At 40.4% G+C, this 17189-nt stretch overlaps 2 protein-coding genes across 2 annotated transcripts; one reads left to right on the top strand and one right to left on the bottom strand.

Moving 5' to 3' along the window:
• Positions 1-215: 215 nt before the first annotated feature.
• On the bottom strand, positions 216-2761 carry LOC115633679 (glycerophosphocholine phosphodiesterase GPCPD1). The gene is made up of 2 exons (XM_030531133.1): positions 2708-2761; positions 216-2646 (listed from the first exon to the last, which is right to left on the bottom strand). The coding sequence occupies exon 2, from the start codon at positions 2607-2609 to the stop codon at positions 390-392; it is 2220 nt and encodes a 739-aa protein (XP_030386993.1). The 5' UTR covers positions 2610-2646; positions 2708-2761; the 3' UTR covers positions 216-389.
• Positions 2762-4651: 1890 nt separating this feature from the next.
• LOC115634064 (protein takeout) lies at positions 4652-6504 on the top strand. Its single transcript, XM_030531610.1, has 4 exons — positions 4652-4727; positions 5427-5664; positions 5776-5909; positions 5975-6504. Exons 1-4 carry the CDS (start codon positions 4661-4663, stop codon positions 6457-6459), a joined length of 924 nt encoding a protein of 307 aa, XP_030387470.1. The 5' UTR covers positions 4652-4660; the 3' UTR covers positions 6460-6504.
• The last annotated feature ends 10685 nt before the right edge of the window (positions 6505-17189 follow it).

Below are 17189 nucleotides of genomic sequence, written 5' to 3'. Positions count from 1 at the left end.
AATAATCATTATTGATGAGCAAAAAATAAAACTCAAAGAATAATCATTATTTAATGTTTTTTTTTCTTCATTATTGATGAGTAAATTATCAATAACGATTATTGGCTAATTTTAAAGTAAAACTCAAAAATAATCATTAAATTTTGAGCAAATGAATAAAATTAAAAAATTATCATTATTTTGTAATTTTTTAATAATTACATATATCTATAATATAGTATTATATACATATATTTTATATTAGTATATTAAAAGTTGCTGTATTTTTGCGTATGGTAGATTAGTGTGGTTTTGTTGTTATTAACTGCAATTTAATTTAAAATTAAAATAATTGAACGACAGAAGAGGTCCAAAGTAGTGTGCTTGTGTGTTGTAAAAGCTCGAATTTCTCAGATACTGTTGTCTCTGGTGTTTCCGGGTGTAGGTGGTCGATAGCCGCACTTGGCCCACCACTCGGCTACCTCTATGGCGTCGATATATGGGCGCAAGCCTGCACTATCTATAAGGCACAGATTGATGCCCTGCATCTGCAAGCCAGCCTGATCGAGTTGATCGATGCGATCGTAAATGACGCCAATGACGCCGCACTGCTTCAATCTATCTCGAACATCTGCCTCCACATTCATCGCACCCCAAGCCAATGCCTTTAGTTTCAGATCCTGCAGTACGGCGATCAGCGTCGGTTGCTTCAAAATCGAATACGTGTGCAATTCAAGGCCGAAGAACTCTAGAATATATGCCAGGTTGATGGCATTGCTCATCGTGTTGACGCGCTGATCCAAATATTGCATTGAGCATTCCGGATTCTGAGTGATTAGCAAAACCGGATAGCGATTTTGTTTGTAGCGCAACATTGTGCAAATGTCCGGATCGAAGCAGCTGAACATGATGCGACGTTTGCCACCATGCACAAGAACAATGTCCAGAATGGTGTCCACAAAGAAGTTTCGATCAAAACTGGGCTTGAAACCATCGCCCTCCCAACGCTTAGTAATGTCCTTTTGCGGCCACTTGATTTCTATGTTGAATCCCAACCTTTCGGGTAGCGCATTGTCATTAAAGTCGGTACGCAGTAAGTCAATCAGCAGCGGGAAGGGCGACTGCTCGTACAGCATACGCTCGCAAGAGGTCTCGCAGCCGTCGTTGCCCGTGAAACGGAGGACGCGGGCCAGCTTCAGTTGGTCATAGTTGAAGGCGTCAAAGGGCATGGCAATGTGTCCGCTGCGCCTGCTTCCGCCCATTTGCAGCAGCTGCAAGCGACTGAGTTTCTCGTACGGAAAGACGAGCATGTCGTGTTCGTCCATTAGCTCCTCATACTCAGGGCAGCGTCCCAGCAGGAATCGGAGCACATGGTCATGATAGACCACCACCTTGGCATCTTTCGTGAGCTGGATGTCGAATTCCACCATGTCCGCGTTGTGCTCGATGGCCCGCTTGAAGGCGAACAGCGTATTCTCCCGATGCAAGTTCGCACCTATCCAATAGCTGGTACCGGCGCCCCGGTGTCCGATGTCAAGCGGCAGATGGTAGCGCCGCCAGTAGCGCTCATAGGTTATGCTTAAATCGCACTGATAGTTCTGCATCGGACGTATGACCATATAGCTCAGACTCATCTCAATGAGTGGACGATGGGTGGAGGCGCATGTCACGGGTAGTTTCACAAAACCCTCTGTGCCCACCACCTGGTTGGCCTGCACAAATCCGTAGCCGTAGTGATACGGCGGCTCATCGCCACTGCCCTTCTGCGAAAAGGTGTACAGGTCCAAGCGATAAAGAGTGTGTTCCAAGTCCGTTATGGCGCAATGGTATAGCGTCAGATCTTCTCGTCCGCAGCGGGCCCCGTACCACGGCTGGAACTGCAGAGGGCAGGAGTTTCCAAACTGGGCCACCTCAGTGTAGGCCACCTGTTGGCTTTGATCGTTCTCGTGGGCGCCGCGCATGCGCGACAGCTGCTCTGCTGTGGTGAGATGCACTGCATCGCCTTGCGACTCGGCACACTCCGGGGGCTGCGCCTCAAACATAGGTTGAAGGTGAACGTAAAGAGTGCGAGGTCGCTGACATTGCCATACGAATGGCGCATTGAAAATTCGAAAGTGTACAATGGACTCGGTAGTCGCCCAGCCGCGATCAACGCGGTACTTGCCATCTTCCTGATAGCCAAATCGATCGCAATCCTTCAGCATGTTCTGGCACGGGCGAATGATTCTTGGCCGCATATGAACCTCCCAAAAGCGTATGATACTCTGATTCCTAATCGGATCGTGGGCCACCAGGCAGTAGCGATACTCGATGTCAATGTTGCGAGGTATGGTAATCAAGCCCTCGAACTTGCAGCACGTGCACTGCTGCTCGCAGAGACAGTTCGGTTTCTCCAGGAGGACAACCCTATTCGGTTCCCAATTGCCGAGTTCATTACAGTTTCCAGTAACGGCGATTTTCTCGTTGCCCTCCAAGGGCTTGTCAACGGTCACGCAAAAGGGCCATTCCCGAGTAGGCACCTTCACCGGTGGAGCCTGTGTTTCATCACCGACGCTGAACTGGTCGTCTGCTGAGTCGCCCTCTTTAGGCTCGCAGTACTCGAGCTCGTTTAGAAAGAACCAACGATGCATTTTCAATAAATACTCCAAATACGATTTTATAAATGAGCTGAGGGAGCGAAAGCAATAAAAGTACTTTGATCATGGTTCCATTATACAAGTACGCATACCTATAGCGTCTGGTCTTTTGGTATTTTTTGTCAAGATCTTGCGAATAAAAAGAAATAAAATATATATTTTAAAAACTAACTAAAAACAAATTTTGTTCAAAACGGCCGGGTGATAAGTAGAATAGTATTCAGAGTACTGACATAACTTACAATGAAAGCATTCCGTTTTCACGTTATTGAATTAATGAAAAGGACTGGCCCCCTGAGTTCGAGTCAAAGGCCATTCCATTTAGTAGTTACGAATATGTAGTTTGATTGGTGGTGGTTGGTTGGCTCAGTCGCCGGAATTGCCTATTGTTGTAAAAAATCTATTGAGAAATTTCAAAGTTCGCAAATATTGTTTTAAGTGTCGCAGATGCTAAAAACACATTTTGGAACTAACAAGGGCTGATTTTCGTATTTGAAAAACAACTTCTGTGTTCGATTTTCACAAAAAAATTATAGATTTCGTTAGCTTCTCATAACTTTTTCAAACTAAAAAATGTTGAAACTAGGCACCGATATCTAAATTCCAAATTCTACAATGGTACCTGGCTATAAAGGGAAAGGAGTCAACAGCAACAGGAAATATTCCATAGCAATAACCATTGATATTTAAAAAATATAGTGAAGTTTACAGATAAAACCCATTTAGAATAACAATTTTACATTTCAGCAGACAGTGTATAACCAACTTATTACAAGAGTAAGAACTGCAATAAAGTTAAAGTTAAATTGATTGACTTAGAGATATTGAAACGTTGCCCTAATTCGAGTATACTTGCCGGCCAGAGTAGCTGGAAGAAAGGTAATAATAAATTTCTAATCGGGAAGGGGAAAACATCAGGTCCTCAATGGCACTTGGCAAAATACTTAATAATATAACAACAATATCGCTTCACTAAAAGACACTTCTTTCTGCCTTTGCGGCCAATTCAAAAACTAAACCTTCTTTCAATCTCTTCTTTTCCTATTCTACCCTCGCCATCCCGTTCTGGTGATCATCACGGGGAGTCCTTACAATATTTATTTAGTTTCTTTTAATATAAATTTGAAAAAAAAGCCAGTTACAATTTTAAAGTAAATGGAAATATATTACGACGCGAATAGCATAATTAGTTAATCAGCATTAAATGGATTTCAGTTCGCAAGCTTTAATTTTCAGCACTATTCTCTCATGTTCTCCCTGGGATGACCGCAGATACGATTTGAAAGTTCTTAGAGCTGCTCATCATGCCACCACTCCTGATTTCCATTGTGTTTGCGCTTCGTTAGCGCATTGGCAATTTACACGAGAAAAACATAAACATTTTGTTTTCCTTGTGGCCCTCTAGTTTTGTCACCATTTCCGTGCATTTTTAACAACTGTTTGGTTTTGAACTGCCAACAGCAACGCCACCCCCCTATTTATGGACTGGACCCCTCACACGCACCCATGAGAGTGCCCGCCAAATTTATTATTCAAATTTGTGCTGCTGATTTGCCTGCATTTATTATTAAGCATTACAGGCGCAAGCAAATGCTGCGACTTGAGTGTGTGTGTGTGTGTGCGTGTGTGCTTTGTTTTAATTCACTTAAAACTACATAAATTTTACTTTACATGCGAGACGCGCTCACGTGTCCAGGGCCAAAGCCAAAGCGCTGGCCATTTAATTTCCAATAGATACAAAAGTATCTGCGCACCTACTCGGCGCACTCGCTCATTAAAAGCAACGAAAATGTCGCCAACGACGCAGTCAACGTCGTCTTCGACGCAGACGTCGACATACTAGTCAGCGGCTGAGCGGTTAGGCGGTCGTCGCCGATTTAGTAGGCATCGTTTAATTTAATCAAAATCCCAGCGTGCGTCTTGACAAAAATTTAGTCGATCGTTTCCACGCAGCGACAACGGTAGTTACTTTGCAGCAGTCGCTCTGAGATTCGGTTGAGGATCGGCCCATCACTGAAATAATTCTTAAGACCCATACCGCGATTATGTTCACTTGGTGCTTTAAATTGCTGGCACTGCTGGCCATCTGCCACTGCACAGTGGCCAAGTTGCGTAAGTAGAGTGTGGAAATGTGTAAAGATCAGTCAATGCTTTAATCAAAGATTAATTTGCAACCTGTATTGCTCTTCAGTTCAACCAGATTCAATAAAGAAGAGTGCAAATAAATGAATTGTGGGGAATATTTTTGATTACACCATTCAAATTGTGTTAGACTTTGTTCAATATTTTGTGAAGAACTTGAAATTTTGTATAGTGTTTGGTGATCTCGGGCTGAATATATATTCGTCGCTTTGTCACTCCATTACCGATTTATTTGTAATTCAGTAAAGCGGAGGCACTTCCGGTTGACTTTGAATTGAAAATCCTTTATATTTATTAACAATTCGTCTAACGTTCTTGTTTACAACAATTGTAGTGGTCAGTGATTTAAGTTGTGGCTCAAAGCTATTGACCTAAGTTAAGGTGAAGTCAACTACTGCAGCTGACGCGAATATTAATTTCGTTTTATTTGTACAATTTCAAAACGTAGAAGGTTGATAAAAAACGAAAATCAAAACAAAATACAAAAAACATAAACTGTGGTTGCAAGACCTCTGCTAAGAATCGCAAACGCAGCAAATGGCAGCGTTGACAACGACACGTTCTTGGGCAAGGTTGCTGCTAAGTTTGGTAGCAAGCTATGTACGAGTCGTAGTAGTATACAAGTAGTAACCCATATTTTGCATTATTATTTAAATTTATCCGCGACAGCGTCGAGCATAACGCCCTGTGCACGTGATGATCCCCAGCTGGAGCGCTGCATCATTGCTGCCGTCTACCAGGTGCGACCCCTCTTGGCGCATGGAAACTTGGGCGATGGCTATACGACCCCACCGCTGGAGCCACTCGCATTGGACAACATAGAGGTGGGGCGCAGCAGTCAGTTCCAGGCCGTCTTTACGGATATTGAGGCTTCTGGAGGCAGCAATTTCGTCATAGATCGATTAATGTACGTACTAGTTCGTGTGTGTGATGTTTATGATTTGCTTTTAAGATCGCGGTAGAGACGCACTTCTCCAGTGAATTGCAGTTTAAGAAACGCCTGTCTTTTTTTTTCCAGTGCAAAACCCGACGAAATTTCGTATGATCTGTGGTTGACATTGCCTCGCATTGACTTCAAGGGCAAATACTTCATGCGTCTGAATCTGCTGCTCCTGGACATCAAGGGCAAGGGGAACATGCGGGGCTTCTGCGGTAAGTGTGGGGCGAGATTTTTATATTTACAATCTCAGCTTTATTCCTGGTTATTTGTTCTATAGAAAATGCCAAGGCCTCTGTCAAAATGCGTGGCGCGCGCTATCTGAAGAATGGCAAGGAGTATATCAAGTTCACCAAAATGTCAATGCGTATTCAATTTAAGGACTTCAAGCTGCATCTGGACAACCTGTTCAATGGTGATCGCATATTGGGAGATGTCGGCAATACCCTGATCAATGAGAACCAGAAGTTATATATGAATGAGATAGTGCCCGGTCTGGAGCGCGGATTGTCGCAAAAGTTCCTAGAAGTGGCCAACGAAATACTGGCCACGGCCACTTTTGATGAAATGTTTCCGCCCAGTCGCACCGTTGTAAACAGTCCGGTCGGCGTGCCAGGACCAAGCATATTTGAGCCCAGCTTCCAATCAAAGAATCCTGCTGGTGGTATCTTGGATCAGCTGCCGCTACTAACCCCACCTAGACGTCCTGCTTCACAGATTCCCGCCGGCGGCATTTTGGATATAGACCCAAGACTGGGCAGCTGAGTCTGTTAATATCAAGTTTGTTCTTTTTTTGAGTTGATTTTTTTATATAACTGCCATAAATGCAATAAAAGTGAAATATGTCTATGGAATGTACATATATATACGTATTTATGCGTATATGTGTGCAATATTAATTCGTGATAAAACCACTTATTTATCTACAAACAGTCTCTCCTAACTATGTACTATACGAGTATGTGTAAATAACTCAAAACGTTACTGCAATGAAGATGGCTTTTTGAAGTAAATAGAAACATATTTCGCTGCAAATGTTGGTGACAAAACGAAGTCTGAACAACACTAGATACTGACTTGATTATGACCCCTAATATAGTCCTTTAATAACATTGATAAACTAGTTTTTGTTTTCATTCATAAACTATGTATATACTTGTAGTAATATGAAGTTGAGGAAAATTTGAAACAAATACATTTTTGATTTATCGCTTCTAATACTGATAAAAAAATGGTGCGCTAATTTGATTTTAAAGCAGAGATAAGATTAACTATTTTCCAGATTTACTCTCAAAAAGCTGGTTTTAGAATTAAATATATGTAGTCCTTTAATAATGCAGGGAAACAGTTGATAATTTAGAAATAAGTTCATTCATGAACTATATTATGGAACTTAAAAAAACATACTTTTGTTTTTTCGTTTCCTATACCAACAGAAAAATGATGCTCTTAGACATCATTTGCTAATTTGATCTCAAAGCAGAGACAGGGTTAAAGGTTTTTCGATTTTCTCCTAAGATTTCTCTGTGAATTTAGAATTTTTCGCATGGAATGTTAAATACAGTTGCTATATTATGGAAGACTTTTCCAAATCCAATAACTGTTATTGTGGCATCGCCAGTGTTTTATAACACGTACTTAATATTTCCAAGGCGATTTTTCACAGGTACAGTTGCCATTCACGCGCTAATTTGGACAAAAGCGCTTACCGCCTTACTCCATTTGGGCAAACTTTTTAATCCGCCACAAAGCTCACACAGTTTGCATGTTAAGCGCAAAGTTTTCGGGGCACTTTCGTCCTTGCCCAACTCACATACTCACAAGTCGCCGGGGGGACAGTTTAAAAGCAGCTGGATGGAGACCTACTATCGTGCAGCTATCGTCCTGCAGCTACACCTACACCTGTTCGATGGACCAGATTCTGAGGCACGTAGTTTGCTGGGCCTTTGTCGTGATTAATCACCGCCTGAGACGAAGATGAATTTACCGAGATTTTCATTTTGCATTTGCGCTGTTTTGAAGTTAATTGTGTTAGTGGGCTTGGCAAAAAGTGTTGCCTGCTTTTGGGCGGCACTAATTAAATTCATGCGACGCAGCTGTCAGCGCCGAGCATTATCGACTTTTAGGCGCTGCTTTTCGGCAAAAAATATTTTGCAGCGTCCAGTGTCCGGCTTCGTCAAAGGAAACCCTTGGCAACTTTTCTTCTCTTCTTCTTTTTGTTGCTCGCGCAAAGTGTCGTCGGCATTAATTTTATTTATTAATTTTTAACTACGCCCAAGATGCGCACGAAAATAAAAGCAACTTGATAAATGGCAAGCGGGGGCTGAAATCTTTACGCGTGCCACAGTTTGCTTTCATTGTGCTTTGCGTTTGGCTGCCCCTTCCCCCCTTTCCTTCGCTTTCCATTCCATCTTCTGTTAGCCCATGATGGGGCGCTTTTTTGCGCTTCTCTCTACTTCTTTTTTTGTTAATTTTTTTAATTCTTTGCTTTTTCACTTGAAAGGCGCTCTAGATGTGAAGAAGATGCGCGTACACGGACCGCTCCGCTAATGTCCTTTCTTTTATCATTAAGTGGGCCGAGGGTTGGGGCAGTTGGCGCTTGGGCGTGGCACTAAAACAGTCGGACAAAGGGGACACATTCGAGGGCTGTACAGGTATTTTTGTAGGCCATTAACAAGAAGGCCCCGTTGGCAGCTGGAGCTGCTAGAACTTGAGTCAAGGACATGCCAAAAAGGTATGAATTGTTATCAAAATGTAGGCTTAAATAAAAGGCTCTCAAGTAATTAAAAATTGAGGAGGAGAGGTTGAAATGCCAGCAGAACTGTAATTGCATCATAAAACTTAAAGTACATAAGTAAGCAATGCAATCAATTTGAAATGCGACAAAGCCAGATGGAAAAATAAAGGAGCTTAAAGGCCCTTTCGAGAAATGCGAAAATGAAATGTTGTTTTGGCAAACATTTTAAACGAAAAATCAAGCAGATATGCCACAAACATGCACTTGAAATTTCTCCATTTTTGTTGTTGTTGTTGTTGCTTCTCCTTGGGGTTAACTTTTGTAAGAGAGCATTATCGACCAGAGGTCATGCTCGTAATGATGGGCAAAAGCCAAAAAGGTTATGATTACAATACAATGCGTGTGTGAAGTGCGAGCACCTGGGGCCCAACTTTGGGTTGTTGGGTCTTCATCCCAGCCATCAAGTGAAGCGCGTGTTCTTGGCAGCGAAATTGTCGAATTGTCGCCTCGAACATGCAAATTTAACATCCATGAATGCCTATGGGACGTTCTGAAGAGCTTTGAACAAGATGTGCCTGCATTTAACAACAAATACTAAATGGATAGGCTGATGATATGAAACTCTTGTGGTCCGAGTGGTTATTGATGGCTCAAAGAAAAGTACGAAATAAATTGCAAACAGGAGTTGGACACAGGTTAAGGATAACAAAAACTTTAAGGTCCCATCATGTGCCAAATAAAAGGTAAAATTAAAATCTTCTTCAATATAATACAGCGTATGCGACAGAAAAACTGTATGTAAATAGTTTTTGACTGTAATATGATTTTCCAATTTTATAAATCAACCCTTTCATCTGTCGTCCGGGAATAGTTCAATTGCACGGCCACGGATTTGCATAAAATGCAGCTGGCTTACAACCTTATTGGCATCGCTTTGTATTTTCGTTTGCAATATATTTCAATATTCAAATGAAGGATCTACGAATAGGTGGCCTCTTTATTTTGATTTCTCCGTGCCACATGCAAGGGTTGCTTCCGCAAAGCGTGTCAGCGGATGCCGTGCGCGTGCCTCGAACTATTCTGTCGTATGCAAATTTCTAACTGCACTCACAATGCTGGCAATTAAAACAGCCGTTGAACATTTCGGGGCCAGGATACTGGATTTCGAATTTTAAATCCCAGCATGGGATCCTATATCAAAGAAACTGATACTCGCAAAGACACGCAACTATCCCATCAACTCTTAATAGCAATGATGTACTAGTAGAATGTTATTTACTTCTATAAATACGCTTAAGAGTTCATTTATACTTGTAATAATTCAACGATTCTATAATCCTTATCTAAACGTAGTGTGAAACTTGGCGTGCTGAAGGGCCATAATTAGCCAAAAAAATTAGCTGCCTAAAAGGAGAAAAGCTGCACCTCAAGAGACTGCAATTACTACCTGAGCGGATATATACAAGTATATATGCTATATACTTTTGTTTCCCTTTGTTTTTTATTTGCCTGTATGTATGCAAGTTCCTAATTGAAATCACGCATATGTATATCGACAACTCTTCAGAGTTGGACTGAGGCTGTCACTGAATGTGAACGGTTTCTACATTAATTAGGCGCTACGTTGGGAACAACAAACGATTAATAATTTAAGCCAATGGCCAACAAATAGAGTAGACAACTCAACGGTTGTTCGGTTCGGTTATTATACTCGTACAAGGCCCGGTGTGGGTGAAAGGAAGTGGAGTAGTGGGTGCGCACTGGTTGCTGGTTCTGCCTACCGGCAAAATAATTGCAAGTGACAGGCGCTTTAATTTTTCTTCTTATAGCTACAGCATTTATTTATTTTTAGGTCTTTGAGCTGTTTCGACTAAAGGACGAATGGTGTGAGGGTGCCGAGGCTGGTTGCTATGTTTATGATAAACTTAATTCAGTGTAAATGAGCGCACTCGTAATGTGTATTGGGGATCTGGGGGTATTGCGGGAATTGGGGAAGCACAGAAGAAGCTTAGCACTCTTGTGGCGCGTTGGTGGCGGTGGTTGTGGTGGTGGTCCTGCTCGTGGCCCAGGCAGTTGTAACTGAGGCAAACTTCTCATTTCGGCAAACTTCAAATAAACAAATCACAGTGAAAGAAAAGCAAAAGAAAAACACCAACAAGAACAAAATCGAAGCAACGCATAATGCCGAATACGGGAGCATGAAACTTTTTAGGCATCGCTTCTTGCGTTTACAGTTGAATGAAATGGAAAATTTTAATTGCTGTGTGTGTGTGTGTGCTCTTCCTTGATTTGATGGCATAAACAGCAAACGGGAGTGGGTGCAGAAAAGGTAGACAAAGTGCTTGGAACTTGGAGCCTGTCCATGACACCCTAAGACAGTCTTATCTTTCAAAAGAAAGTAGTATAATGCTAATTTTGAATGCCTACCTATTCCCTTTACCGTAAATACTTATAATCGCAAAAACAAAAAATAAGTAAAAATTGCATTTCTCTATTAATTAAGTAATTATTTATGTACCAATAAACTGCTATTATTTTTTAATAATTCAAAAAGAATTATCAAGCTATTCAAAATAAATCTGGAGCGACATAAAATTATTTTTCAGAATGACGGAATGATACGCCGCACATAAGACTAAGGACTCAGCATTTGTCCAAGAATGCAAATTGAGATGATCGTTTATTCCTAAACTAGCAAAGAAGTCTATTTCTAAACTACAACATTTTACTTGGCATGTGAATAGCTGAATAGCATAAATATAAATTCTACATTTAAAACTAACAACTCTGTTTTACCTGTCAATATCGCGCGCAATGCATTCGCTAATAATTCAAAAATATCTGCTAATTCTTTGTCTGCAGTTTTGTTATTGTACGAGCATTATACATATATGATTTGAAATTAAATCAACATTGGCCTTAGTAATGATCTGTGTAAACATCTGAGTACAAAAATCCAATTTTTGTAGCCAAACAAATAAATGAACTAATCAACTTTAGAAATTAAACTATCATTTATGATAATAAGTTAAAGTAATTATTTAAATATATTTATATAGATCAAACACTATATACTTACTTGTATATAAAAATTGTTAATATTACTACATACTTAATTTGGTTTCTTCCTGTACTATAAATAGTCGATAACCTTGGCAGTTCAAGCTTTAAAGGCTTAGCTCTCCAAGACTAATTAAAATCGGTTTTCGAATGCTAGTTTAAATGATTTGTTTAATTAATGTCTTAAAAACCTTAATGCAAGTTTTCAGAACATCTTTCATTTATAATGTTGGCACATTCAGAATTCACAAAGCGCCGCAATAACTTTCATTAATAAGTATGAGCCAAAGCGCCCATAAAAGGGGTTGCCAATCATTTTCCATGCGTGGAAAATTTTTTGTTCATGGGAACGTGTCGCGCTTTGCCGTTTTCTCTTTTTGTGTGTGTGTGTGTGTGCGATGAAATTTAAATAATTGCCAAGTGAGCACACGAGCACAAATGCCAGGCACACACATACACACACACAGAGATGAAAGTTGGAGAATAATAAAGGAAGAAGAAGAAGGTGGCTAAACGCCCATGCATATGCAATGCGAAAGCGCCAATTTTGTTGCTGTGGCTGCTCTTCTTGTTCCTCTCGTTCGCGTTTCTCATTAAGAAGATGTCATCGCGCGAGTTAAAGCTACGCAGAGGCAAGCACACGGGTGCCATAAATTATATGCCCGCCCTTGGGTAAGAAAAGGAAGAAGCAGCAGCAGCAACATTTGTTATAAATTAAGTGATGGGGGTGCAAAAAAAGAACAGCTACATCCTTTGCGTTTACTTTGTGTGTGTGTGTGTATGTGTGTGCCTGGGTTGTGCCAAGGCAGGCTCATTAACGCCACAAAAGCGTTTTGGCAGAGAGTCTGGCAACCCTGCGATTTACACCGTTACATAGCAAATGGAAAAAAATTTGAATATTTTAAAATGCTGCCGTGCTGTATCGTGCGTAGGTTGGTGAATTCAAACTTCTTCAAACGGGTTTTGTAGTGAACTAAAAATTTCATGAAATCTTTTATAGCTGAGTTCGAGAAATTTAAATTGACGGTCAAATAGGCAAATAATCTGCACATATATTGCAAACTCTATACAGTTTTCTTCAAAAACAGTTTTCAATAAAAATCATCAAGTGAATATGTTCAAATGTTATCTAAAACTGGCTCCAATCTGGCTCAAAATGAGTACAATTTTTCAAGCTGGGTTCGAAATAAGAAATCTCTCTGTTAATTTCATTTTGGAAATTTGTGGCTAGGTCCATACACGACTTATCTCCGAAATGGTAATAATCACATTATTTGTAGTCGTTCTTTATTACTTTCTAGCTGTACAAGTTCTTGAAATTGTAATTTTGATTTTAAGAGTTGAGAATATACGGAAATATAGTATAAATAATTAACATACAAGTAAGTAATGTGGTTTTTTACTGCATTTGCAAGTAAATAAGAATGCTATAAGTTTAAAAAAACTCATATAGTAAACGTGTTTTTCGACACCACAAGAATTTGAAATTAACTTTTCATAGTTCAATAAATGTAGCTCGGTCATATTTATACCCTGTACCCGTAGGGTAAAAAGGGTATATTAGGTTTGTGCAAAGTATGTAACATACAGAAGGAAGCATCTCCGACCCCATAAAGTATATATATTCTTGATCAGCATGACGAGAGAAATCGATCTAGACATGTCCGTCCGTCTGTCCGTCTGTCCGTCCGTCTGTCCGTCCGTCTGTCCGTCTGGATGAACGCGAGGATCTCAGAAACTATAAAAGCTAGAATAACCAAAGTTGGCATCCATATTGTCCTAGGTCCGAGTAAGGACGAGTTTATTTTTTTTTTTTTAATTTTCCCCCCCTTCCCCCGCTGCAGAATTTCGTCAATAGCGTCCACATTTCAAATGCTACCTAAGCCAAACTTTGCACACATAAAATATAATATAATAATCTACTGTTGTTCAAAATTTTATTCAATTCGGTCAATTCTAAGAAAAGTTATTAGCGAAACAAATTCTCGCCAGTACAACCCCCCCAAACTGCATCAACAAGTTCGCTCTTCTTCTTCCTCATTTTGCTGCTGCTATGGGCGCATATAACTCAGTGACGGAAGTTTACATGGGTACAGGGTATTACACTGTCGGGCTTGCTCGACTGTAGCGTTCTCTCTTGTTTTTATCTGATTTGTTGTAAATCTAGTTTTTTGCTGTTATATAATTCCAACCCATAATTATAATTCCTGATGTGTATTCCTGGATATTTTGAATAATTTTATGTGGATTTATCCAACTCTGTTTGGGGGTTGGGCTGCACTGACAAGACTAATTGTTTTGTGGGGGTTGCTACGCAGATGCACAGGCTTCTGCTGCGGCTTTGTTTCAACACTTAACCCTTTGGTGTTCAACTCAACCCTTCTAGCGAGTGGACTGGCCAGCAGAAGCAGCGACCAATGAGCATGCAAGTAACTGGCATTCATGGTCGTTATCAGGATTTTTGTGCTTGTGCATTGGCCATTTGAAGAATTTCGACCGCCATAGCCCTAGCCAGTGAATATTTGGCTCATTGCTCGACACACCCTCTCCACCACACTCCATAATAGGACTTTTTTCTGCCTCTTGTAGGTTTTTTCCAGGAACATTTTCTTTTTCATTTTTCAGGGAAAAAACTTTGATTTCATTTGATTTGCATGCGCCAAAGTTTCTTCAACTGGAAGGTACAGAGGCAGCAGTAATGGCCACAACAAGAAAGTATTTTAAAAAAATGAGAAGAAAAATATGCTTAAATAAATTAACAGTCCAGTGATTATTGTCAAAAGCAAAACGAGGAAGTGAAAAGCAAAACAAGTGCCCAGCAAGCAACAACAGCAACAGCAGCAAAAATTAGAAAAGGGCATAATTTTAATGAACTTTTCTGCAGGGCGCACAAGTTGAGCTCTTTGGCGCCCACTCCTCCAATCCCACTCCTGCTTCGATTCCCATTCCCTCCATTCCACGTCCTAGTAGCGCTCTCTCATTCAAAATCGCAGCAGCAGCTGTCGAAACGACTTACAAGTTTTGGCTGCCACTTGTCTCGAGCTTTTGAGTTGTTTGAGCCGCGCGCTTTGATTGGAGTTGTTTTTCAAAGAACTTGTGCCAAAGTTGTTCACTGTTGTTGTTTTATTTATTTACTTTGTTGTTGCTGCTATTGCCTTTGAGTTCCTCACTACCTGCCCCGCTGCGCCCTAATCTTCTACACTCAATTGCAAGCTCATCTTCATCGTCATCATCATCATCATCATCACCATCATTATCAGCACCAGCATCCTTAATTGCATAAGCCTGCTGCACCGTTAGCCCAACAACATCGAGCCGCGTGCCTCGCCAGCCTATCAAAACTGTAAATCTAAACATTGCTCAAATTGCAACATCTTGGACCCATGGACGGCTGCATGCCAGGCCTGTACTTCTACATCTGCTGTCACCTGCCGCCCTATAATTGCAACCACGCAGCCCCTACCGCATGCACAGACAAATAATTGCCGCTGGCAGTCAATGCAACGACGGACTCCCGCCATAGCCTCGAGTGTTGCCAAGTGCTCGGTGCAAATGAAGTGGCTGAGAAAACAAACGGCGGCCACACAGCATCGAACTGCGAAGAGAGCTATGAGAAAGAGTCAATAAATTTACTTAAAACTTGCGCTTCACCTCACACAACTAATGAGTCGATGGATTAAGAGATATTTCCATACCTTTGTACTGCATGTCTTTAAACATCAAACAGGTATAATACTTGTATTATAATTATAGGTCCAGTTTGTAAAACATTTCTGTGAATTTGTATCTCTAATACCCAAGTATTTCGAATAAGCCACACATTTCTGATACTATTTGCTTGGAATGTGCCTTAAAAGATTTCAATTTAATCACAAAATAACATTAATTTAATTTTATTTAATTTCAGCACGTTGATAAGTTTTAGAACAGACTCTGATCAGAATCAGCTCTAAAGCTGGGCATAGCAACTCGGATGGGCGGATAATCTATCATACATACTTGTATGTAGTATTAGTGCTATAAAAACAATGGAATAAATCCGTTATTCGTTCGTCATTCATTTCCGTTATAGGTTTAGAATCTCAGGAGTTAGCATATCATGGAACCATCATAATATAGTATCTGAGATGAACTAGAGTAATGCTTGTTGTGTATTTTACTTTATTCTTCGAATACGTACATGTACACTGATAAAAAAGTTGCATAGTACAGATGAATATTTTCATATAAAATTTAATGTTCTACAATTTCACATTCAAATCAGAAATAAACATCGTAAATTTGACTAAAAACATATTCAATTAGTGATTTTAATATGAATAGTTGTAATATTCAAAACAAAGTGTAAAACTTCGTTACAAAGTGTGTCATATTCAATTTAATGTTGAACAATGTTAAATATTAATATGCACACACTTTCAAAAACAAATTAGTTAATATTAAATTTAAAATTTACTAAAATACACGATGGTGCAAAATCGATGGTAAGTATAGTTAAATCTACGTGTAAATATTGAAATTTCTGTGGTTTTTTTTATCAGTGTACTCTTGAAGTTCGTTTTTTGGTGAAGTCAAGATAAACAGAGAGATCCAGTATTTAAAATTTCTCTAAATACTGGATCTCTTTAAACACCTACAATTTAAACTTGAAAGAGACCCATTCCTATCTGTTATTTGTATCGAAACACTTACGTTCAATACACATTGTTCAGGCTAAGCCTTTTCTGTTTAAAGAAGGGAAACTCAAATTAAAACATATAGCTTAGTAGTAGTACATATATGTCTATACATATTAACGGTTTTAAGCGATAACATATCGTAGCTTCTATTATAGACACTATTGGCAAGGGCATGTTTTTCTTTGGGATCGTGGCTAGCATTGTTTTTTGGTTGCAATGATTGATTGGCATAACAGAGTCTGTTAGGTACTCACCCAAAGCGCTCGCCTAATGTGCCTTGAATAAGAAGATCTTGGCAAATATTTTACGCTCATTTGGAGACTTAAGGGACGTAGCGGATACTCGAACAATTGCATTAACTCTTGATCAGCAGCAGAGGCGGCGATGGAGGGACAGCGTAAAAAACTATGCGCGCTTGACATTTGGCTGCTAAACAAACAAATGCTCGCAACAATAAATGTGATGCGAACCGGGGGCGCAGGTCAATCACAGCAACAAGGACGAACAGTTCAAGATGTAGTTGCATTATCCTGTCTCTGTGGATGCTTGGTGTTGCCTTTCAAGCAATGCCAAATCGAAAGAAAGAAGAAGGAGATTGCTCAGAGGAACTGCAACTGAAATTGTGTCACTTCATGCCATTGCGAGGGCGAGGGCGCTGGAAACACGGGCAGGGCAGGGACACACACCTGGACTACTGTCCTGCCTATCTGTCTATCTACCTACCGCTACCTACTGGCATTTGAGGGCGTTTGCTTTTGTGCCTTGTCTTGCTTCCTCTTAACTGTCATTTTTAATTGTTTGCACGGCGCACAATGCGCTTAACGGTTATCTGTGCGTAGCACAACAACAGCAGCACCAACACACAACAACAAAAAACCAAAAATATATATGTATATATGTATATAATTTATCGAATATTTTACGGCCTGAAATGTTTGCAGTACACCTCCTCCGGCCCCGCGCACAACTCTTGACATGAGCGTGGGCAATGGCTTCTTTCCCTTTCCGTGCCACTTGCC

This window comes from Scaptodrosophila lebanonensis, unplaced genomic scaffold (assembly GCF_003285725.1).
Source record: "Scaptodrosophila lebanonensis strain 11010-0011.00,11010-0021.00 unplaced genomic scaffold, SlebRS2 tig00000001-arrow-pilon, whole genome shotgun sequence".
Classification (NCBI taxonomy): domain Eukaryota; kingdom Metazoa; phylum Arthropoda; class Insecta; order Diptera; family Drosophilidae; genus Scaptodrosophila; species Scaptodrosophila lebanonensis.
The sequence above is the reverse complement of the archived record's forward strand: the minus strand, read 5'-3'. Positions and strand labels throughout refer to the sequence as shown.

Bases quoted from the DNA above. Each gene is read 5' to 3' on its own strand.
- LOC115634064 (XM_030531610.1), top strand. From the start codon at position 4,661: ATGTTCACTTGGTGCTTTAAATTGCTGGCACTGCTGGCCATCTGCCAC. The intron at 4,728-5,426 runs GTAAGTAGAGTG...TATCCGCGACAG, and splicing joins CTGCACAGTGGCCAAGTTGC to CGTCGAGCATAACGCCCTGT. The intron at 5,665-5,775 runs GTACGTACTAGT...TTTTTTTTCCAG, and splicing joins TTCGTCATAGATCGATTAAT to TGCAAAACCCGACGAAATTT.
- LOC115633679 (XM_030531133.1), bottom strand. From the start codon at position 2,609: ATGCATCGTTGGTTCTTTCTAAACGAGCTCGAGTACTGCGAGCCTAAA.